Genomic DNA, 25,767 nt, shown 5'->3' with positions numbered 1-25,767 from the left:
TGCAGCCATGCGCCGCTACCTACTTTCCCTGCAATCAGCCCTACCGCAGCTCAGGACAACACTCTCTCACAGACTTGCATCCACAGAAGAATCCATACACTAAACAAACAGTTCTTCCTAGCCATATTGGAAATTAAAGACAGTAAGTACCAAAAACTTTCATGTACTTACCCCCACAGTCTGGGTTCCTCAACTGTTCCAGAATCTTCCATCAGCCTCTGGAATCACTCGGGCACCATTAACCACGCGGCTGCTGCAGCGCCCGCGGCTGCAACCGCCGCCGCAAACCATGACGTCACTTCCGTCCCCACTGACCATGCAGCCTCTGCGATCGCTGTCCAGACAACCACCTCCACGATCGCCAGGAAGACCATCGCCAACAGATTCGCGGCCTCAATGGCGATTGGGATCAACACCGTTCCTGCCGTCGCCACAGACACTTCCGTCCCTGGGATTGCTGTCACTGCAACCACCTCCGCCCCCAGTGACATCACTCACCTGCACAACGACCACGTCGCATGCGTCTCCACCCCCACGCCGATCTCCATCCGCACACCTAACCCCGGCCCCACACCGATCTCCATCGGCATGCCTAACTCCGCCCCCACTCCCAGCTCCAGCCCCACACCAGGTCCCAGGCCTGAGCTCCCAGCCCTGCCATAATTTCACAATCCCTCCAGAACTATCCCTCTCTGAGGATGAAAGATCAGTCCTCGGCAGAGGCCTCACCTTTATTCCCCTACGCTCTCGGATTAATGAGTTCAACACGCGGCGAGACATTGAACAATTCTTCCGCCGCCTTTGCCTCCGTGCCTACTTCTTCAACCAGGATTCTCGGCCACCCTCTGACGACCCCTTCTCCGACCTCCAATACACCCCATCAACCTGGACACCCCGTACTGGCCTCTTACCTGCCCTCGATCTCTTCATAGCCAACTGCCACTGCGACATTAACCGCATCAACCTCTCGACCCCTCTTACCCACTCCAACCTCTCACCCTTGGAACGTGCAGCCCTCCACTCCCTCCGTCCCAACCCCAACCTCACTATCAAACCGGCAGACAAAAGAGGCACAGTGGTAGTTTGGTGCACCGATCTTTACACCGCTGAGGCTAAACGCCAGCTCACGGACACCTCCTCCTACTGCCCCCTTGACCATGACCCCACCTCCCACCACCAAACCATTATCTCTGAGACCATCCATATCCTCATCTCCTCAAGGAATGTCCCATCCACCGCCTCCAACCTCATAGTCCCACAACCCCGCACCGCCCGTTTCTACCTCCTGCCCAAAATCCACAAACCTGACTGCCCCGGCTGACCCATTGTCTCAGCCTGCTCCTGCCCCACTGAACTCATCTCTGCATACCTCGACATGGTCCTGCCCCCTTAGTCCAAGGACTCCCCACCTGCGTTCGGGACACCACCCACGCCCTCCACCTCCTCCACGATTTTCGCTTCCCTGGTCCCCAATGCCTTATCTTCACCATGCACATCAAGTCCCTGTACACCTCCATCCCCCAATCACGAAGGACTCAAAGCCCTCCGCTTCTTCCTTTCCCACCGTACCAACCAATACCCTTCCACTGACACCCTCATTCGACTGACTGAACTAGTCCTCACCCTGAACAACTTCTCTTTCCAATCCTCCCACTTCCTCCAAACCAAAGGAGTAGCCATGGGCACCCGCATGGGCCCCAGCTATGCCTGCCTCTTCGTAGGATATGTGGAACAGTCCATCTTCCACAGGTATACTGGCACCACCCCACACCTTTTCCTCCGCTACATCGATGACTGTATCAGCGCCGCCTCGTGCTCCCACAAGGAGGTTGAACAGTTCAGCCACTTTACTAACACCTTCCACCCCGACCCCAAATTTACCTGGACCGTCTCAGACTCCTCCCTCCCCTTCCTAGACCTCTCCATTTCTATCTCGGGCGACCGAATCAACACAGACATTTACTATAAACCCACCGACTCCCACAGCTACCTAGATTACACCTCCTCCCACCCTGCCCCCTGTAAAAACATCATCTCATATTCCCAATTCCTTCGTCTCCTCCGCATCTGCTCCCAGGAGGACCAGTTCCAAAACCGAACAACCCAGAGGGCCTCCTTCTTCAAAGACCGCAATTTCCCCCCAGACGGGGTCGACGATGCTCTCCACCGCATCTCCTCCACTTCCCGCTCCTCCGCCCTTGAGCCCCGCCCCTCCAATTGCCACCAGGACAGAACGCCACTGGTCCTCACCTATCACCCCACCAACCTCCATATACATCGTGTCATCCGTTGTCATTTCCGCCACCTCCAAACGGACCCCACCACCAGGGATATATTTCCCTCCCCTCCCCTGTCAGGTTTCCGAAAAGACCACTCCCTCCGTGACTCCCTCGTCAGGTCCACACCCCCCACCCATCCAACCTTCACTCCCGGCACCTTCCCCTGCAACCGCAAGAAATGCAAAACTTACGCCCACACCTCCCCCCTTACCTCCCTCCAAGGCCCCATGGGATCCTTCCATATCCGCCACAAATTCACCTGCATCTCCACACACATCTTTTACTGCATCCGCTTCACCCAATCTGGCCTCCTCTACAGTGGGGAGACAGGCTGTCTACTTGCGGAACGTTTCAGAGAACACCTCTGGGACACCCGGACCAACCAACCCAACCACCCCGTGGCTCTACACTTCAACTCCCCCTCCCACTCAACCAAGGACATACAAGTTCTTGGATTCCTCCATTGCCAGACCATGGCAACACGACGGCTGGAGGAAGAGCGCTTCATCTTCGCCTAGGAACCCTCCAACCAAAAGGGATGAACTCAGATTTCTCCAGTTTCATCATTTCCCCTCCCCCCACCTTGTCTCAGACCCAACACTCGAACTCAGCACCACCTTCTTAACCTTCAATCATCTTCCTGACCTCTCCGCCCCCACCCCCACTCCGGCCTATCACCCTCATCTTATCACCCTCACCTTAATCTTCTTCCACCTATCGCATTTCCAACGCCCTTCCCCCAAGTCCCTCCTCCCTACCTTTTATCTTAGCCTGCTTGGCACACTTTGCTCATTCCTGAAGAAGGGCTCATGCCCAAAACGTTGATTCTCCTGCTTCTTAGATGCTGCCTGACCTGCTGCGCTTTTCCAGCAACACATTTTCAGCTCCTTGCTAAGAAGCCATTTTGTAAAACAATAATATCAGACATGCGAGCTGCCCAAGGTTGCCTTATGTCATCTCCCACTTAATTTAGACTGGTACTTCCTTATAGGAACGTATCTTGCCAGCAGATGCCTAACTCAGCTGGATTTGTTTTTCTTACCTGATGGATAGCTCAAGGCCTGTAGGAGTGATCAGTCAAACGCACACAGAACTGTCAATTAACGTTTCTTCCTTACAAATTATTGTCTTTCACTGTAATCTGTCTAATTAAGAACATGCAATGTTTTTGTAAACTTTTGTGTGAAGCAAGCTATTTTGTATCAGTACATCAGAGTAGCGTGCTGGGGCACTTGAATAGCTGGTACCCTACTCTCCTGAGTTATTAGAACCTGGTTAGTTTAGCTTATAAGTTTTAGTGTTATATTGTAACAGTGATGCTATTGGTAAAATAATGGAGATTTTTATTCTAGACTTCCGAAGAGTGCGATCTCTGGAACGAACCAAGAGAGAGTCTTTACAGGTCTGAGTCCACAAGGGATTCCCTGGCTGTCTCAAATCTGTACTTTAACAATGAGTAAACCGATTTTGGTAAGGATGACTCTGAAGGATTGACAGTTAAGTTTGCTGTTTCCAGTGACTAGATTAACATTAGGTAATTCACCACTTTTTTTTAGGCTGTTTAATGGTTTGATACACAGAATTATCGAGTTTGCTAAGACAATTCAGAACCAATGCTATTACTATGGGGGCTGATGCCACATCTAGGATATTCCACGTGGCAGTTTTCTTTCCCAAAAAACTACTTTTTTTTCCCAAATGCCAAATGATTGCAAAGTTGGCAGATGCTGAAGGAGCCCTGGCAGTGTGCGTTGTCAAATGATGCAACATTGTAATTTCGACACCAGTTTCAGGGAACTCAGGAAGTGAGTTACTGGACCGGGGAAAACAGCATTTGAAAACTGAATGAGAATCAAATCTTGGGTAAGATGTTTTAATAATTTGATGGCTTGATTGAACTGAAAGAAGTTAAATATTCCAGTGGTGGTGGAGGTGTGGGATGTTTAGCAGAAAGAGCTGCAACAGGAGCCAGCTCGATGAATGCCGACTGCAGTGTGAAGCTACCTCTAAATAGGTCCTTATAGAGCCTACTTCACAGGGTAGACTATTATGGTTTCTAAAAAATTCAGCACAGGATCTGAAAGGACCTCTCAAATTTTAAATCTAATCTTGATCTCACTCTCTGTGCACCTTCTCCACAGCTTTAACATTGTATTTTTCGCTCTGTTCTGTTATCCTTGTGCACTTTGTATGGTATACTCTGCTTGTACTGCACGCAAAACAATGCTTGACTTTGTACTTGGAATGAAATAAATCATATCTTCATATTCCACCAACGTGCAGGCTGTTTGCCGAAGTCCTCCCATCGACTGAAGCACTAGGTTTCCCGCTGGATCCCGGACACGGCGAGTTCAGACGCTGCAGGCTGGAACTTAGCGCGGTCGCTGCACTCTCCCAATGGGGCGATACCCTCACCCAATGCAATCCAGGAGCGGTGTTAATACTCACACCTTGTCTGTGTGGCTGATGTCTTCAGGCCGGAGCACTGTTCCCGCTGAAGCGAATAGTTCCCGCAGGCAGGACAGCCCAGCACTCAGAGTGAGAGTGTGGTGTCTGTGTGTAACTACCGCAGGGTTTCTGGGCTGAGCTGGACTGGACTGAGAGAAAAACGGTAAAAACAATGACTGCAGATGCTGAAAACCAAATACTGGATTAGTGGTGCTGGAAGAGCACAGCAGTTCAGGCAGCATCCAACGAGCAGCGAAATCGTCCTGATGAAGGGCTTTTGCCCGAAACGTCGATTTCGCTGCTCGTTGGATGCTGCCTGAACTGCTGTGCTCTTCCAGCACCACTAATCCACTATGAGAGAAAAACGGCTCGATTCCAGCTGTACATCCAAATGTAGATATCTGCAAAACGGTACAATTCTGCCCTTAATTACTCAACAAATCCAAAAATCCCTCCCAAGGGACAGTGATGTCCTGGCTCCGTGAAAAAGGAGGGAGAAGCGCCAGTGCGAGCCGGAGGGACAATGTGCAGGTTTTGAGACAGATTGGTCCGCGATCATGAACAACGATGTTTGAAAGTTAGAATACAGTTGAAATATTTACACAATTGAAGCTCCCGCCTAAAGCAGGAGAAAAAGTGAACGGTTCATCTTCAAACTCGAGGATTGAAGAGTAGAATTCTAGCAATACCTTTGAAACCGCGCCTTTAGCCTTTGTTTGGCGATTATAGTTTAGTTCAGGTGAGGGGGCCATTGAGGGCGAATTCCAAGTTGCATATACCAGCGGTAAACAGAAAACATTAAGCTGACATAAATAACTGTTGCTGCGCACACAAAAAGGGCAGGGGTAACCTTTTCAAAACCATAAGTTGCTGGCAAAGCTCAGAAGGTTTTGCGGCATCTGTGCAGAGAAATCAAAGTTAACGTTTCGGTCCAGGAACCCTTCCTCAGACCTGCTGCTGCCAGAATTGCTGAGCTTTTCCAGCAAATTGTTTCTGTTTCTGATTTACAGTTGTTTCATTTTTATTCGGGAGACCCTTTTGTCGAGCTTGAGAACAGCAAAGAGAGAAAGAACAGAGAAGTCTATTTATCTCATCTTTAAATGATGCCCGAAAATGTGCAGTTTAAGTGGGATTGGCGGCACAGTGGTTAGCACTGCTGCCTCACGGTCCCAGGTTCGATTCCAGCCTCGGGTGACTGTCTGTGTGGAATTTGTACATTTTCCACGTCTCTCGTGGGGTTTCTCTTACAATCCAAAGATGTGCAGGTCAGCTGAATTGGCCATAGTGTCAGGTGCATTAGTCAGAGGGAAATGGGTCTGGGTGGGTTACTCTTCAGAGGGTTGGTGTGGACTGGTTGGGCTGAAGGGCATGTTTCCACACTGTAGGGAATCTAATCTTTAAAAAAAACTGCTCACATGATATTCCAAATGCAGTCTGACCACAGCCTAACCTTCAGCACTACATTTCTGCTCTGGTATTCTAGACTTCTTCAAATGAATGCCAACATTTCATTTGCCTTCCTAACTACCAAGTGGAACCTGCATGTTAACCTGAAGCGAATCTTGTACTTGGACTCCCCAGTCTCTTTGTGCGTCTGATTTCCAAAGTCTTTTCCCATCGAGAAAATTGTCACTGCTCTGTTCTTCCTGCTAAACTCTATAATCTCACTCTTACACATATTCCATGTCCCCCTCTTTACCCACTCTCCTGGTCAGTCCAAGTTCTTCTGCAGCTTCCCTGCTTCCTCAACACTACCCGTCCCTCTCACCTATCTTTGTGTCATCTGCAAACGTATCAAAAATACCCTCAGTTCCTTCATCCAGATTGTTATTGTGAATAATTGTGGTCTCAACACTGACCCCTGTGGAACTACTCACCAGCTGCCATCTTGAAAAAGATTCCTTTATCCCCACTTTACACCTTCTGCCAGTTGACCAGTCCTCTGTCCAGGCCAGCACCTTGTCTGCAGCATCATGGACTCGTGTCTTGTTTAGCAGTCTCTCGTGTGGTACTTTGGCAAAGGCCTTCCAGAAAACCAAATAGACCACATCCACTGGACCTCCCATGTCTAACTTGCTTGTTACCTTCTCAAAAGAATTCTAACAGATATGTCAGGTATGACCTGTACTGAGTGAAGCTGTACTCTCTCTGCCCTAAATCTAAAATGCAAACAATGGAAGTGTCCAGGATCACCCGAGAGTGAGAAAAGATCATGTTTTGGATCAGTAGTCATTCAGTAAAACCAGAAATGACGTGAAAAGGCCATAAGCAGAAAGTGGGGGAGGAGAGGATGGAACAACTGGGGAGGCTTGTGATAGGCCAAAGGCAGGATTGATTTCATTTCTCCTGAAAACTATGGAGCAAAGAGAAAAGCAGCAATGGGAAAAGAAAATTATATGAAAAAGGTCGGGAGGAGGTGTAAATAGGAGAATAAATCATCATCCTCTATTTTTGCCAGGAAATAAAGAGGTTATAATCTCAAACTGGAAGATGAGGTGCTTTTCCTCAAGCTTGTGTGGGCATTCATTGTCAAGCAGATAATATTAGTTCTGAAATAAAAAATAAACCTTTAACTGATTGTAGAGTCATAGTGTTATACAGCACAAAAACTTCACGAGAAACTGACAGGTAGCATAAGAAAGTGTCCAGAGATCCTGCTCACCAATTGGTTTTCCATTCTTGATCATGGTGAGGGCAATGGATCCTTGGAGGAATGCAACATAACAGCGCCAGGGTCCTGGGTTCAATTCCAGCCTTGGGCAACTGTCTGTGTGTGGATTTCCTCTGGGTGCTCCAGTTTCCTCCCACAGTCCAAAGATGTACAGGTCAGGTGAATTGGCCATGCTAAATTGCCCATAGTGTTAGGTGCATTAGTCAGACAGAAATGGGTCTGGGTGGGTTACTCTTCAGAGGGTCGGTGTGGACTTGTTGGGCCGAAGAGCCTGTTTCCACACTGTATGGAATGTAATCTCATCTAAAAGCTAAGCTGTACTGGAGTGGAGGAAGAACAGTACTATTATTCCAGGATTCTTTAGTTCCCAAAATAGATAGGTGTTTCTGTGGCTGTCAGTGTGAGTACAGAATGGTTTGATGCCTTCCTGATCATGTCATGGGATGTCATGGAACAGCTGCAAAATATTCTTCTAAGGGAGGGTGAACAGCCAGGGGTCACTGTATTAACATACATTGGTACTAAATGACTAGGTGGGAAGGGTGTGGTGATCTTGCAATTGAATTTAGAAAACTAGCAAGCAGGACCTGGAGAATTAGTACTCTCCAGATTACTCCCAGTATCACCTATAAGTGAGTTCAGAACTAGGAAGATAAGGCAGGTTAATGTATGGCTTGAAAGGTAGTGCAAGATGGCGGGTTTTAGATTCCTAGAACACAGGGTGTAGCTTTGGGGAAGATGGCACCTGTAGAAGCAGGACAGGTAGAACAGAGCCAGGACTGAGTTCTTTACACAGAGAGACTGGGGTGGGGGAAGAGAGAGAGAGAGAGAGATAGAGAGAATATTTTGCTTGTATTGTTGGGAGGATTTATGTCCGCTCAGCAGGCACATAAGAACCAGAAGAGAATATTAAAAAGTAATACTAAAAAGGTGCATGACATAATAAGAAAGGGAGATAACATTAAAAAGGGAGAGTAGTAAATTAATAGGTGGAGTCAGAGTAATGGAGAAAATAATAATAAAATGGAGGAAACAAGTTTAAAATTAAGGGGAATGCCACTGAGACGAGAATTTTTATTTTTACTGAGAGGTCTGTTAACTTTTGGAATTCTAACTGCTGAGCTGATCTTTATAGCCTATTTGAACAAGGGATCAATAGTGGCAATTCTACAGTCCTCCAGCCCCAAGTCCTAATCCAGAGAAGATTGAAAGACGATTGCCAATGCCTCTGTAAATTCCACACACTCTCTCTTCCTCTAGTATCCTTTGCATCTCAACTGGTCCCCTTGTCTTATTAACCTCCGTACAGACAACCTGTCTAATACTGCCTCAATATCAATTTTAACTTGCTTGTGACTGAGTTTCCTCCACTGTTACTAAGGCCTGTTAAACATCAGCCTCACAGATAAAGACAGATGCACAGTATTAATTTCAACACCTTTAACCATACCTTCTGCCTCTAAGTATAAATTTTCTCTCTTAGTGTCTAATTAGCTCTACTTTTTTTAATCACCTATTTTTACAATAGATGTGCTTATAAAAGACATTGGGATTCCTCTTTATATTAACTGCCAGTCATTTTTCATAATCCCTCCTTGCTTCTCATTTTTTGTCTTGCCTCCTTTGTACACCTTCCATATTCAGCTTGGTTCTCAACTGTATTTACTACCTGACACTTACCAGTAGGCACTTTGTTTCTTTGACTGAATTTCTATCCCACTATCGAGGGAGAACTGGATTATGTATCCTAACTGTGTCCAAACCATTTCCTCTTTGAAGGTCACCCATTGTTGAACCACTATTTTCCTGCCAACTCTTAGTTTCAGTCTATTAAACAGTAGCTCCATTCTCATCCCAATGTCTCTACTCTTCATTAACCAAAACAATTTTTCCTTCATCCTAAACCTCATGCTGCAACAATCACTGGTCCCTAAATACTCTGCAGTTGTCATCTGACCTATTTGCCCCACCTAATTGCCAAGACATCAGTGCCCTTTTGTTGGACTGAATAAATATTCCTGTAGGAAACTATCCTGAACACAACCAAGGAATGCTTATCCTTCACTCTCTCTTTAAGCCACCACTTTTGAGTTGATATCCAAGTATTTAAAGCCCTCATTATAACTATATTGTTTACACCTCACTGTAGTTTCTTTGTACATTTTTTCTCTCTATCCTTCCCACCAGCTATTGGTCTATATATTACAATGAGCAATATAATTAGACCTTTTTTTTATTCCTTAGCTCTAATCAAATCAATTCTGTCCTCGAACCCTTTGAGACATCCTCTTTCCGAGTACTCTAATATTCATTTGCCACAATCGCCACCCTTTCTGTTTCTCTTCCTTTCATAACTTTTCTGAACACCTTGTGAGTAGAAATACTTAAATCTCTAATCTGCCCTCTGTTAGGTCACGTCTTTGTTACTACAATGACATTCTAACATTCTAATCTCAGAAAGAAACATGTGTCTGTAACTCCCAGTTTTATGAACTATACTCTCTGCATTCACATACACTGAAATCTATCCCCAATTTTTAGACTTCACTATTTTCTCCATTACTCTGAATCCACCTATTAATTTACTAATCTCTCTTTTTAATGTTTCAAACTCAAGAGAATACTGCCAAGTTTGCCCAATGTCTCTTCATTGGGTACTCCCACCATCCTAGGAACAAGTCAGGTGAACCTTAGTTGCACTCCCTCTATGGCAATATCTTTCCATAGGGAGACCAAACAGCAGCATGGTACTCCAGGTGTAGTGTGGCTAAGCTTCTATACAACTGAAGTAAAACTTCACTATTCCTGTACTCAAGTCCTTTTGCAATAAAATGCTAATATTCCATTTACCTTCCTCATAGCTTGATGAACCTGCATTTTAGGCTTCAGTAACATATTGACAACAACAACGAGATCTCTTTGTACACCTAAACTTTCCAACTGCTTACCATTTAAAATAAACATTATTTTCACCTGTTTGCCGTACCAAAATGGACAACCTAACATTTTTCTACATTATATTCCATCTGTCACTAACTTGCCCATTCACTAACCTGGTCCAAATTCTCCTTAAAATGGCTTTAAATCTTCCTTGCAATTCCCAATCTGCTAAAGTACTAGACTTTGCACCTCAAGGTATATTTCAAAACTGCACACAACCAACCTGACTAAGCTTTCGCTGAGCTTTTGCTGTAAAAATGTCAACAATTCCAGAAAAGGATATGGAAGATATAGACTGTCGTGAAATAGATGGTGACATCTTGCAACATGTCCAGATTACAGAGGAGGAAGTGCTGGATATCTTTACACAGTTAAAAGTGGATAAATCCCCAGGACCTGATCAGGTGTACCCGAGAACTCTATCGGAAGCTCGAGAAGTGATTGCTGGGCCTCTTGCTGTATTTGGAAAGGCAAGGACTGATTCGGGATAGTCAACATGGCTTTGTGCGTGGGAAATCATGTCTCACAAACTTGATTGAGTTTTTTGAAGAAGTAACAAAGAAGATTGATGAGGGCAGAGCAGTAGATGTGATTTATATGGACTTCAGTAAGGCATTCGACAAGGTTCCCCAAAGGAGACTGATTAGCCAGGTTCGATCTCATAGATCACAGGGAGAACTAGCCACTTGGATACAGAACTGGCTAGAAGGTAGAGGACAGAGGGTGGTAGTGGAGGATTTTTTTTCAGACTGGAGGCCGGTGATCAATGGAGTGCCACAAGGATCGGTGCTGGGCCCTCTACTTATTGTCATTTACATAAATGATTTGGATGTGAGCATAAGAGGTACAGTTAGTAAGTTTGCAGATAACACCAAAATTGGAGGTGTAGTGGACAGCAAAGAGGGTTACCTCAGATTACAACAGGATCTGGACCAGATGGGCCAATGGGCTGAGAAGTGGCAGATGGAGTTTAATTCAGATAAATGCGAGGTGCTGCATTTTGGGAAAGCAAATCTTAGCAGGACTTATACACTTAATGGTAAGGTCCTGGGGAGTGTTGCTGAACAAAGAGACCTTGGAGTGCAGGTTCATAGCTCCTTGAAAGTGGAGTCGCAGGTAGATAGGATAGTGAAGAAGGTGTTTGGTATGCTTTCCTTTATTGGTCAGAGTATTGAGTACAGGAGTTGGGAGGTCATATTGCGGCTGTACAGGACATTGGTTAGGCTACTGCTGGAATATTGCGTGCAATTCTGATCTCCTTCCTATCGGAAAGATGTGAAAGTTGAAAGGGTTCAGAAAAGATTTACAAGGATGTTGCCAGGGTTGGAGGATCTGAGCTACAGGGAGAGACTGAACAGGCTGGGGCTGTTTTCACTAGAGCTTCGGAGGCTGAGGGGTGACCTTATAGAGGTTTACAAAATTATGAGGGGCATGGATAGGATAAATAGACAAAGTCTTTTCCCTGTGGTCAGAGAGTCCAGAACTAGAGAGCATAGTAAGTTTAGGGTGAGAGGGGAAAGAAATAAAAGAGACCTAAGTGGCAACCTTTTCACGCAATGGGTAGTACATGTATGGAATAAGCTGCCAGAGGATGTGGTGGAGGCTGGTCCAATTGCAACATTTAAGAGGCATTTGGATATGTATATGAATAGGAAGGGTTTGGAGGGATATGGTCTGGGTGCTGGCCGGTGGGACTAGATTGGGTTGGGACATCTGGTCGGCATGGACCGAAGGGTCTGTTTCCATGCTGTACATCTCTATGACTCTTATGATTCTAATTCAAAGTGAACAAAATGTGACTGAAGTTTTGGCTGGTGGAATGAATCACCATAGATACCATCTCAATTACAATTCCTCAAAATACAATGCAAAAATGCTGGCTTTAAAAAGTGTTTAATTAAGCTTTGAAGAATATGTAGTTTACCAATTTGATTAATTCAATGATATGGACAGTGATGGCACACCAAATAAAATAAGGGACAAAAGGATGAATTTATTTCCCAAAAGTATACTTTAAACCATAAAAAGCTTGTCAAGAAGGACATTACATAACAGCTCAAATTTGACAAATCATCCACAAATTCTAGTACATTTCAACAGAACTGCTGATAATGTGTTTAAAGATTATATGTTAATGGCACACTAACACAATAAACTCAAATCACATCCAGTATAAATCATTGATGACATTGTTAAAGGTACAGTATTTCAAAACAAGCAACCCTGAGACTAAGACCATGTTGGATTTTGGATTTGATGGTTTTTAAGAGAGAAAACAAAGGGAATCTTAACTCAACTGGAAATATACAAAAGAAAGTGAAAAGGTTTATTTGCATGAAAATTTGAGAAGATGCAAGAATAAAGTAATGTTTGAAAAATATTTAATTTGCCTTTCTTGAGCCACTGAGTGTGGATCTGGCACAATGACCCTACAAAATCTCCACTTGACCCAAAGATGCATGAGAAAAGGCATTTTGCACAGGGAGGTGATGGTGGATTGGTATTATTGCTGGAATGTTAACTCAGAGACCCAGATAATTTTGTAGGGAGCTGGATTTAAATAGCAGATGATGGAATTTGAATTCAGTAAATATCTGGAATTAAGGCGTCTAATGATGATTATGAATCTATTGTCTGAAAAAAAAACCCACCTCGTTCACTAATGTCCTTCAGGGAAGGAATTTGCCATCCTTACCTGATCTGGTCTACATGTGATTTGGTTCACTCGTAACTGTCCTCTGGACAACTAGGGATGAGCAATAAATGCTGCCTGGTTAGCAACACTGTCATCCTGTGCAAACTCCACACAGTCGACCAAGGCTGGATCCCTGGTGCTGAGAGGCAGCAGCACTAACCACTGAGCCACTGTGCTGTCCCTGTTGTCATGATACAATGGCTTTAAGAGCTGTATTTTGTTCAGCTTTTTTATTAAATGAAGAAAGGTTGAGACAGAGGTGCTAATCGGTCTGCTTGGAAGCTTATAAAGTGAACAGCTTGTGAGTTTTTGGGTGTTCTTTCTAACATTGGAACAGGAGAAGCAGCCTGAATGGATGGGGTCAAGCCCCCTGAGAACCCAGAGTTTGAGTTTTAGTTTTTCAGTAGCAATCGCTGTGTCTTGAAACTGGGTTTGGGAGCTGCAGTACATCTCTCCCTGCCACTCACTCTCTTACACACTGATTTCTCTTGATATTTTTTCCCTCCTGGACTGGAAATTTGCCCATGAGACAATGTATTTTACTAAATTTGCCTTTACCAAGGGTGTGTTTATAGAATTATGCTGTATTGGCACAGCTACTATTTAGTAGTTAAATACTTGATCTTAAAAGTTAAAGTTCTAAATTGGAGTAAGGGCAATTTTGACGGTATTAGGCAAGAACTTCCAAATGTTTATTAGGAAAAGCTATACAGATATAAAGGTATGGTTGGAAAACGGGAGGCCTTCAAAATGAGAGAATGAAAGTATGTTCCTGTCAGTGTGAAGGCAAGGCTGGTAGGTGTAGGGAATTCTGGATGCCTAGAGAAACACAGTTATTATATTTCATCAGTAAAAGATTTTTGTTCATTTTGTTTCTTTAACATTAAAACAAACAAAAACATCATGTTTTCTTTCAAATAGACATTTGTTGAAAAAGAGGCGTTTCAAAGACCTGCAGTGAATGGCTGAAGGTATCTTTATTCTAAATTTAGAAGCTTAAAAAAGCTGTACATGTTTTAAGCAGTTTTTTTTAACACTGTAAATTTTTTTTGAACAGCTGAACAGTTTTCTTTGACAGAGTTGTGTTTTCTTTTGGGGAGCACGACACATGGTTGGCTCTGGAGAGGTTTTTTTTTAAATCAGAAAAATTTATTGAAGATGAGTTGTTTTAATTAAGTTAATCAGCGTAGTGGTTGATTTTATTTAAGATTTATATGTTTGATTTTTTTAACAATGTTTTTACATTTTAATATTACTTTCTGAATATAATGTAAGGTAGTTGAAACATAGAGGTATTATTGAAAGTTGCTTCTTTTTTGGCTTAATGTTAATGAGGGCATATAAGAGGTACACAATGCGATGGCTAGTAGTTTTAGAAAAGTGATTATATGGTAGAATCAGTAAAATAGAAGGTTGACTGTCAGGAAAGGTAAGTTAGTTCAAAAGTCTCTGGTGGCTATTCCTCTATCAGATAAATATTCAGTTCTGGTACTGTTGAAAGGTATCATTACTCTGACAAAAGTAGAAGGCGTAGTAAGTTTTTGGACACCAGGAATGATTTCTATGTAGGCTGCGTTTAACAAAATTTAAAACAACAATTGTTATAGGGAACTGTCCTGTCAGGGGCACAGACCAGAAACTCTGTGACAGTGAGAGTAAATTTAGAATGGTATGTTGCTTTCCTGGTGCTGGGATTAATGACATTACTAAACATTTTAAGCATATTATTAAAGAGAGATTGAGAAGCCAGAAATTATTGTACAGGTCGGCAGATCATATATCATAGCATCCCCATTATATGGAAAGAGGCCATTCAGCCCAACAAGTCCTCAAAGACCCTCCGAAGATCATCCCACCTAGACCCATTCCCCTAACCTATTACTCTACATTTCTCCTGACTGATGTACCTAACATACACATCCCTGAACACTATGGGTAATGTAGCATTGTGAATTCACATATCTGCATATCTTTGGACTGACATTTTTGTGAAAAAGATTAAAGCTTTACTGAGTGAATTAAAGAGGTTAGGTAGATGATAAAAACACAGAACCTGAAAAGTAGTCATCTCTGGTTTATTCCCAGTGCCAAACTCAAACAAGGGAAGGAACAAAAAGATCAAAAATATAAATTAATGGCTGAAGAGGTGGTGCATTGCTCAGGGATTCAGGTTTTTGAATAATTGAAATCTCATTTGGGACAGAAAAGACCTATTCAAAAAAGGATGGGTTTAACCTAAACAATGGAACTACTATCTTAGTAGGGAGATTTCCTCAGTCTATTAAGGGAGACTGAATCCTGCTTTGGCGGGGAGTGGGGGGGGTGGGGGGGGGGGGGGGGTGGATGGAGGGAGGGGTGTGATTCTAAGCAGCAGTGAGAATACTCGGATTGATGGGGAAGGTTCTCAATTTGAAAAGAGCAAGTCAATTAGAAAAGAAAACAAGAGAAAGTTAGAGAACGTAGTTACTCTAAAGAACTAAATTGCAGTCATTTCAATGCAACAGGTCTGTGCAAGTTACAATCATTTCAATGCAAGAATGCTGTCAGAATTAAGGAAGGAAATAGCAAGTTCCTTGCAGAAATATATGTTTCATCTCTAACTATGGGTGGGGTGCCTGATGACTGGAGGATGGCTAATATTGTGCCTTTGCGTGAGGATTGGAAAGAAAAGCCCATGAACTTGAATTCAGTTTGGGTATATTGTTGGAGGTGATTCTAAAAGATAGGATTTATTAACATTTAGAGAGGCAAAAATTGATCCTTCAAACATATGGCGTCAACATTGACTTCACCAGTTTCAAAATCTCCCCTCCCCCACCTCATCCCAGATCCAACCTTCCAATTCAGTACCGCTTTCTTGACCTGTCTTACCTGTACATATTCTTTCCCGCCTATCTGCTCCACCCTCTCACCGACCTAACACAATTATATCCCACCTGCATCCAACTATCGCCTTCCCACCTAATTCCACCCCAGCCCCACCCCACTATTTATCTCAGTCCCATTTCCCCTCCCAGTAACTGATGAAGGGCTTTTGCCCGAAACATCGACTCTCCTGCTCCTCGGATGCTGCCTGACCTGCTGTGCTTTTCCAGCACCACACTTTTCAGCTCTAAGGGATAGTCAACATGGTTATGTGCAAGGAAAATCATGATTCACAAACTCCATTGAGTTTTTTGAGGAAGTCACCAAAAAGATGGATGAGGGAAGAGCAATATACATTGTTTACTTGGATTTTAGTACAGCTTTTGACAAGGTTCTGCATGGTAGGCTAATTCGTAAATTTAAGTCAGATGGGATTCAGGGTGAGCTTGCCAATTGGATACATAACTCACTTCATGGCAGGTGACAGAGCGATGGTGGAGGGTTACGTTTTGAACTGAAGGTCTGTCACCTGCGATGTTCCACAGGGATTGGTTCTGGGTCCTCTTTTGTTTGTCATTTATTGAAAATAGAAGGCATGGTTAGTAAGTTTGTGGATGACTCCAAATAATAAAGAGTGAAGAACAGTCTAAGATTACAAAGGGATCTTGGTTAAATGAGTCAATGGGCTTAAAAATGGCAAATGGAATTCAGTTGGATAAGTGCGAGGCACAACAAAATTTTGGTACAACAAACAGAGGCAGGACTGTATGTTAATGGTAGGGCCTTGGGTAGTTTGTGGAGCAGAGGGACCTAAGCATTCCTGGACATAATTCTTTGAGTTTGCATCACATTTAGATAGGGTGATTTAAAAAAATGGTGTTTAACATGTTTGTCTTCATTGCTCGGTCCTTTGAGTATAGGAGTTGGGAAGTCATGTTGAGGTTGTACAGGACATTGATGAAGCCCCTTCTGGAGCACTATGTGCAGTTCAGGTTGTCCTCTTATAGGAGGGACATTATTAAATTGGAGTGGGTTCAGAAAAGATTTACCAGGATGTTGCCAGAAGGGAGGGTTTGAGTTATAAAGAAAGGATGGATAGGCTGAGAATTGTTTCACTAGTCCATGGAAGATTGAGAAGTGACCTTATAGAAGTTTATAAAATCATGAGGGATATATGGTTGGTGACTTTTCCATAGGATGGGAGGTTTCAAGACTAGAAGGCAGATTCTTAAGGTAAGAGGAATTTGCTAGAAATCCAGCAAATCCAAAAGTTGCTGGAAAAGCTCTGAAGGTCTTGTAGCATCTGTGCAGAGAAATCAAAGTTAACGTTTTGGGTTCAGTAACCCTTCCTCAGACCTGCTGCTGCCAGAATTGCTGAGCTTTTCCAGCAACTTCCATTTTTGTTTCTGATTTACAGCATCCGCAGTTCTTTCGTTTTTAATAGGGAGACCCTTTTGTCAAGCTTGAGAACAGCAAAGAGAGAAAGAACAAAGAAGTCTATTTACCTCCTCTTTAAATGATGTCCGAAGATGTGCAGCTTAGGTGGGAAGGCCATGTGTAAAAAAAAACTCTATAGTGTCAAAGAATGTGCAGGTTAGATGGGTCAGCCATGGGAAATACAGAAAATGGCGGGGGGAGTGTCTGGGCAGGATACTCTTTCAAAGATTGGCGCAGACTGGAACGGGCCGAATGGCTTCTATCTGCACTAGAGGAATTCTGTGATTCTGTGAAATATCTTCAGGCATTTGTAGAGGCTTAAACACTGAAAGTAAGAAGGAAAGTTACCATTGTCTCTAATGAGAGAGATGGCTGGGGAGCTTTATCAAGGGGAGAGATTGAGAAGGAGAATCCTTCATGAATTTTAAATTCAGCTGAAATAGGAATTAAACCCATGCCATTGACATCACACTGCATTGCAAACCAGCTGTCCATGCAACTGAGTCGCTATCACTGAAAATAATTATTAAAGCTTGGGTTGGGGGAGAGAGCTGGAACACCAGGAGTTGAGGGCTGGGGCAGATCAGCCATTTTGAATGATGCAGCAGGCTTGAGTGAGCAAATGTCTCAATCCTGCTCATATTTCTTACATTATTGACAGATCATAGAATTGTGACTAGCTCTGGCTACAGAATATGCAGAATAAATGTCTGCCATTTATAACCACTCCAAAATCAGTAATAAAGTAAACAGAAATTATATGAGCAGACGCAGGAGGATATCTTGCATAAGATTACATAAAAATCAAAATACTGCAGATGCTGGAAATCGAAAACAAATATAGATAATGCCAGAGAAACTCTGCTAGTCTGGCAGCATCTGTTGAGAGAGAGAGAGAAAAAGTAATAGTATAAGTTGAATCTGATATGACTGCTCTTCAGAACTGAAGAGATTACACTAACTTTGATTAGATTCCCTACAGTGTGGAAACAGGCCCTTCAGCCCAACAAGTCTACACCGACCCTCTGAAGGGCAACCCAACAGGCCTATTCTCCTACATTGACCCCCTGACTAATGCATCTAACACCATGGCCAATTCACCTCACCTGCACATCTTTGGACTGGGAGAAAACCAGAGCAAGCCCATGCAGACATGGGGAGAACATGCAAACTCCACACAGACAGTTGCCCAAGACAGGAATCAAACCAAGGTGCTGTGAGGCAGCAGTGCTAACCACTGAACCACCATGCCACCTTTTGTGGTTCTTCCATCCCTCTGGAAAGCACAACCCAATGCTGGGATCATGAGACATGTTAACACTTCCACGATTCCCTTCCTTAGAAGGTTTATAGCATGTTAATTAAATGAAATTTAAAATATCCATGGCTTTTCATCTTGCTAAAGCTAATTATTGTGGATATTGGAAAAATAACCAGAAGATACGGAAGCAGAATTAGGCCATTCAGTCCATTCAATCTCCTCCATCATTTGATCATGACTATGTCTTTCAGCCCCATTCTCCGAGTGACCCCGAACCCGTTTGCAAATCAAGAACCTCGCTACCTTAAATACACTCAATGACTTGGCCTTCACATTCATCTGCAACAATGACTTCCACAGATTAACCATTTTCACTTGGAGAAATTCTTCCCATCTCAGTTCTAAAGGGTCATCCCTTCACCATGAGACTGTGTCCCCAGGTCCTAGTCTGTCCTACTAGGGCAAACACCTTCACCACATCCATTCTATCCAGGCTTATTGGTAATCTATAAATTTCAATGAGATCACCAAACCCATGCTTGTAAATTCCCTCAGGTACAGACCCAGATGTTCAACCACTCCTCATATGACAAACCTTTCATCCCTGGGATCGTTCATGTAAATTGTCTGTGGACCCCTCCAACATCAGCATATCTTTCCCTTGATACAAGGTCCAAAACTGCTCTCACAATATTCCAAATGCAGTCTGACCACAGCCTAAGCGTCAACACTACATTTCTGCTCTGGTATTCTAGACTTCTTGAAATGAATCTAGGAGAAAGTAAGGACTGCAGATGCTGGAGATCAGAGCTGGAAATGTGTTGCTGGAAAAGTGCAGCAGGTCAGGCAGCATCCAAGGAACAGGAGAATCAATGTTTCGGGCATGAGCCCTTCTTCAGGAAGGGCATGAAGAAGGGCTCATGCCCGAAACGTCGATTCTCCTGCTCCTTGGATGCTGCCTAACCTGCTGCGCTTTTCCAGCAACACATTTTCAGTTCTTGAAATAAATGCCAGCATTACATTTGCCTTCCTAACCACCAAATGGAACCTGCATGTTAACCTAAAGAGAATCTTGTACTCAGACTCCCCAGTCTCTTTGTGCTTCTGGTTTTCATAGACTTTCCCCAATAGAAAATGGTCAACCCCTCTAATCTTCCTACTAAACTGTATTATCTCATTCTCGCAAGTTGTACTCCATGTACCCCTTCTTTACCCATTCTCCTGGCCTGTCCAAGACCTTATGCAGTTCCCTGCTTCCTCAACACTACCTGTCCCTCTCACCTACCTTTGTGCAAATTTATCTTCTTCTGCAAATTTATCAACAATACCCTCAGTTCCTTCATCCGGATTACTATTGTGAATAATTGTGGTCCCAACACTGACCCCTGTAAAACTAGTCACCAGCTGCCATCTTGAAATGGACTCCTTTATCTCCTCTTTGCACCTTCTCCCAGTTGATCAGTCCTCTGTCCATGCCAGTGTCTTGTCCCCAGTATCATTGACTTGTGTCTTATTTAGCAGCCTCCTGTGTGGAACCTGGCCTTCCTGTAAACCGAATAGACCACATCCACTGGATCTCCTGTGTCTAACTTGCTAGTTACCTCCTCAAAAGAATTCTAACAGATATGTCAGGTGTGACCTGTACTTAGTGAAGCTGTGCTGACTCTGCCCTAAATCTAAAATGAAAACAATGGAAGTGTCCAGGATCACCAGAGTGTGAGAAAAAGATCATGTTTTGGATCAGTCATCATTCAGTAAAACCAGGAATGATATGAAAAGGCTTTAAGCAGAAAGTGGCGGAGGAGAGGATGGAACAACTGGGGAGGCCTGTGAAGATCAAAGGCAGGATTGATTTCATTTTTCCTGAAAACTATGGAGCAAAGAGAAAAACAGCAGCAATGGGAAAAGAAAATTATATGAAAAAGATCGGGAGGAGGTGTAAATAGGAGAATAAATCATCATCCTCTATTCTTGCCTGGACATAAAGTGGTTATAATCTCAAACTGGAAGATGAGGTGCTTTTCCTCAAGCTTGTGTGGGCATTCATTGTCAAGCAGATAATGTTAGTTCTGAAATAAAAAATAAACCTTTCATTGATTGTAGAGTCACCATGCTATATAGCACAGGAACTTGAACCTATCCACCAGACAGTTCACGAGAAACTGACAGGTAGCATAAGAAAGTGTTCAGAGATCCTGCTCACCAATTGGTTTTCCATTCTTGATCATGGTGAGGGCAATGGATCCTTGGAGGAATGCAGCATAACAGCGCCAGGGTCCTGGGTTCAATTCCAGCCTTGTGCAACTGTCTGTGTGGGTTTCCTCTGGGTACTCCAGTTTCCTCCCACAGTCCAAAGATGTGCAGGTCAGGTGAATTGGCCATGCTAAATTACCCACAGTGTTTGGTGCATTAGTCAGACGGAAATGGGTCTGGGTGGGTTACTCTTCAGAGGGTCGGTGTGGACTTGTTGGGCCAAAGGGCCTGTTTCCACACTGTAGGGAATCTAATCTAATCTAAAAGCTAAACTGTACTGGAGTGGAGGAAGAACACTACTATTATTCCAGGATTCTTTAATTCCGAAAAATAGATAGGTGTTTCTGTGGCTGTCAGTGTGACTCCAGAATGGTTTGATGCCTTCCTGGTGATAGACATAGGGATGTCACGGAACAGCTGCAAGATATTCTTCTGAGGGAGGGTGAACAGCCAGGGGTCATTGTATTAACATACATTGGTACTAAATGACTAGGTGGGAAGGGTGTGGTGATCTTGCAATTGAATTTAGAAAATGAGTCAGCAGGACCTGTGAAATAGTACTCTCCAGATTTCTCCCAGTATCACCTATAAGTGAGTTCAGAACTAGGAAGATAAGGCAGGTGAATGTATGGCTGGAAAGGTAGTGCAAGATGAAGGGCTTTAGATTCCTGGGACACAGGACCTAGCTCTGGGAAAGATGGCACTTATAGAAGCTGGACAGGTCGAACAGAGCCGGGACTGAGTTATTTATACACACACTGAGAGAGAGAGAGAATGTTTTGTTGTACATTTGGAAGATTTAAGTCTACTCAGCAGGAACATGGGAACCAGACGAGAATATTAAAAAGTAATACTAAAAAAGTGCATGACATAATAGGAGAGGCAGATAACATTAAAAGGAGAGATCAGTAACTTAATAGATGGAGTCAGAGTAATGGAGAAAATAATGAAGTCTATAAATTGTGGATAGATTTCAGTATATGTGAATGCATAGAGAATAGTTCATAAAACTGGGGAGTTACAGACACATATTTCTTTCTGAGATTATAATGTTGAGGTAGTAACAAAGACTTGGCCAAACGGAAGGCAGCTTGGATTTTTAAATTATTTCTGTTCTTAAGGTGTTCGGAAAAGTTACGAAAGGAAGAGAAACAGAAAAGGTGATGATTGTGGTACATGAATATTAGAGTACTAGAGAAAGAGGATGTCTGAAAGGGTTCAAGGACAAAATTGATTTGACTAGAGCTAAGGAATTAAAAAAAGGTGTAACTATATTGCTCATTGTAATATATAGACTGATAGCTGGTGGGAAAGATATCGTGAAAAAATGTACAAGGAAATTACAGTGAGGTGCAAACAGCATAGTTATAATGGGAACTTTAAATATTTGGATATCACCTCAACAGTGGTGGCTTAAACAGACTGTGAAGGACAAGCATTCCTTGGTTGTGTTCATGCCAGTTGCTGACAGGAGTACTTATTCAGCCCAATAAAAGGTCACTGCTAGACTGATTTCTTGGCAATTAGGTCAGATAAGTAGATCACGTGACAATTGGGGAGTATTTAGGGACCCATGATTGTTGTAGTATGAGGTTTAGGATGAAGGAAAATTTGTTTTGGTCAATGAAGAGTAGAGGCATGGGATGAAAATGAAGCTAATGTTGAATAGACTGAAACTAAGAGTTGGAAGGAAAATAGTGGTTCAACCTTCAAAGAGGAAATGGTTGGACACAGTCAGGGTACATACCCTCAAAAGAGGGAAGGAGTGACAATAATCCAGTTCTCCCTGGATGATAGTGGGATAGAAATTCAGTTAAAGAAACAAAGTCCCAAATGGTATGTGTCAGGTAGTAAATACAGTTGAGAACCAAGCTGAATATGGAACATGTAGAAAGGAGGCAAGACAGCAAATGAGAAGCGAAGAGGGATTATAAAAAATGATTGGCTGTTAATATAAAGAGGAATCCCAATGTCTTTTATAAGCACATCTATAGTAAAAGAAGTGTTTTAAAAAAGAATACGGCTAATTAGGCACTAAGAGAGAAGATTTATACTTAGAGGCAGAAGGTATGGTTAAAGGTGTTGAAATTAATACTGTGCATCTGTCTTTATCTGTGAGGCTGATTGTTTAACAGGCCTTAGTAACAGTGGAGGAAACTCAGTCACAAGCAAGTTAAAATTGATAATGAGGCAGTATTAGACAAGTTGTCTGTACTTCAGTTAATAAGACAAGGGGACCAGGTGAGATGCAAAGGATACTAAAGGAAGAGAGAGTGTGTGGTAATTACAAAGGCATTGGCAATCATCTTTCAATTTTCTCTAGATTGGGGACTTGAGGCTGGAGGACTGTAGAATTGCCACGATTGATCCCTTGTTCAAATAGGCTATAAAGATCAACTCAGCAGTTAGAATTCCAAAAGTTAACAACCCTCTTGGTAAAAATAAAAATTCTCTTCTCAGTGGCATTCCACTTAATTTTAAACTTGTGTCTGTTGGTTCTAGACATCAAACCAGAGGAAACATTTTACCTGCAATTACCCTGTCTTTCCCTTGAAGCATTTGCAATGCGATCATGTCTCATTCTTTCAAACGCGAGAGAATACAGCCAAGTTTGCCCAATGTCTCTCCATTGAGTACACCCACCATCCTAGGAACAAGTCAGGTGAACCTTAGTTGCACTCCCTCTACGGCAATATGTTTCCAGAGGTGAGATCAAAACTGCATCATGGTAGTCCAGGTGTAGTGTGGCTAAGCTTCTGTACAACTGAAGTAAAACTTCACTATTCCTGTACTCAAATCCTTTTGCAATAAAATGCTAATATGCATTTGCCTTCCTCATAGCTCGATGAATCTACATGTTAGGCTTCAGTAACATATTGATAACAACACCGAGACCTCTTTGTACACCTAAACATTCCAACTGCTTACCATTTAAAATAAACATTCTGTTCACCTGTTTGCCCTACCAAAATGGACAACCTAACATTTTTCTACATTATCTTCCATCTGCCACTGCCCATTCACTAACCTTGTCCAAATCCTCTGCTTTACTTCTTCCTTGCAATTCCCAATCTACTAAAATATTAGACTTTGCACCCCAAGGTATATCTCAAACTGCACACAACCAACCTTCCTAATCTTTCACTGAGCTTTTGCTGTAAAAATGTCAACAATTAATCACCATAGATCCCATCTCCCCACCATCTAAATTACAATACTTCAAAATACAATGCAAAAATGCTGGCTTTAAAAAGTGCTTAATTAAGCTTTTAGGAATATTTAGAATAGCAATTTGATTACTTCAATAATATAGAGAGTGATGGCACACCAAATAAAATCAGGGATAAAGGATGAATTTATTTCCCAAAAGTATACGTTAAGCCATAAAAAGCTTGTCAAGAAGGACATTACATAACAACTCAAATTTGACAAATAATCCACAACTTCTAGTACATTCCAACAGAACTGCTGACAATGTGTTCAAAGATTATATGTTAATAGCACACTAACATAATAAACTCAAATCACATCCAGTATAAATCATTGGTGAAATTGTTAAAGGTACAGTACTTCAGAACAGGCAACCCTAAGACTAAGACCATATTAGATTTTGGATTTGATGGTTTTTAAGAGAGGAAAGAAAGGGTGGCTCAGTGGTTAGCACTGCTGCCTCACAGCACCCAGGGTCCCAGGTTTGATTCCAGCCTCAGGTGACTGTCTGTGTGGAGTTTACACATTCTCCTGGTGTCTGTGTGGGTTTTCTCTGGGTGCTCTGGTTTCCTCCTACAGTCACAATGATGTGCAGTTCAGGTGAATTGGCCATGCTAAGTTGCCCATAGTGTTAGGTTCATTAGTCAGAGGAAAATGGGTCTGGATGGGTTACTCTTTAGAGGGTTGGTGTGGGCTGAAGGGCTTGTTTCCACACTGTAGGGAATCTAATCAACTGGAGATATACAAAAGAAAGTTGAAAAGGTTTATTGTATGAAAATTTGAGAATATGCAAGAATAAACTAACATTTGAAAAATATTTAGGGAAGGAAACTGCCATCCTTACCTGGTCTGGTCTGCATGTGACTCCAGACCCACAGTAATGTGGTTGACTCTTAACTGCCCTCAGGGCAATTAGGGATGGGCAATAAATGCTGCCTGGCTAGCAATGCTAAAATCCTGTGCAAATTCCACACAGTCACCCAAGGCTGGAATCAAACGTGGATCCCTGGTGTTGAAAGGTAGCAGCACTAACCACTGAGCCACCGTGCTGCCCCTGTTGTGATGATACTATGGCTTTAAGAGCTGTATTTTGTTCAGCTGTTTTATTAAATGAAGAAGGGTTGAGACAGAGGTGATAATCGATCTGCTTGAAAGCTCATAAAGTAAACAGATTCTGAGGTTTTGGGGTTTTTTTCCCAAAGTTGGAACAGGAGAAGCAGCCTGATTGGATGGGGTGAACCCCCTTAGAGCCCAGAGTTTGAGTTTTAGTTTTTCAGTAGCAATTGCTGGGTCGTGAAACTGGGTTTGGGAGCTGCAGTACATCTCTCCCCATTACTCACTCTCTCACATAGTGTTTTCTCGATGTTTTTTTCCCTCCTGGACTGGAGATTTGCCCATGAGACAATCTATTTTACTAAATTTGTCTTTACAAGGGTGTGTTTATAGAATTATACGATATCGGCACAGCTACTCTTTAGTAGTTAAATACTTGATCTTAAAAGTTAAAGTTCTAAATTGAAGTAAGGGCAATTTTGACGGCATTAGGCAAGAACTTCCAAAGGTTTATTAGGAGAGCGTATTCAGAGGTAAAGGTATGGTTGGAAAATGGGAGGCCTTCAAAATGAGAGAATGAGAGTCTGGAGAAAGGATGTTCCTGTTAGTATGAAGGCAAGGCTGGTAGATGTAGGGAATGCTGGATGACTAGAGA

The 25,767-nt window shown here is 42.9% G+C and overlaps 1 protein-coding gene across 2 annotated transcripts in view; it reads left to right on the top strand.

Moving 5' to 3' along the window:
• The first annotated feature begins 4,100 nt into the window (after nucleotides 1-4,100).
• Nucleotides 4,101-25,767, top strand: part of LOC140465044 (probable 2-ketogluconate reductase) — a 56,947-nt gene continuing 35,280 nt past the window's right edge. Inside the window, exon 1 of one of the 2 annotated variants that reach the window (XM_072560867.1) lies at nucleotides 4,101-4,142. In XM_072560867.1, the coding sequence (XP_072416968.1) occupies nucleotides 4,125-4,142 (18 nt within the window). In that variant the 5' untranslated portion in view covers nucleotides 4,101-4,124. Of the gene's footprint in view, nucleotides 4,143-13,953; nucleotides 14,005-25,767 lie in introns of those variants that run through there. The other variant, XM_072560869.1, reaches the window with a different exon arrangement.

Source organism: Chiloscyllium punctatum, chromosome 41, assembly GCF_047496795.1.
Source record: "Chiloscyllium punctatum isolate Juve2018m chromosome 41, sChiPun1.3, whole genome shotgun sequence".
Taxonomy (NCBI): Eukaryota; Metazoa; Chordata; class Chondrichthyes; order Orectolobiformes; family Hemiscylliidae; genus Chiloscyllium; species Chiloscyllium punctatum.
The sequence above is the reverse complement of the archived record's forward strand: the minus strand, read 5'-3'. Positions and strand labels throughout refer to the sequence as shown.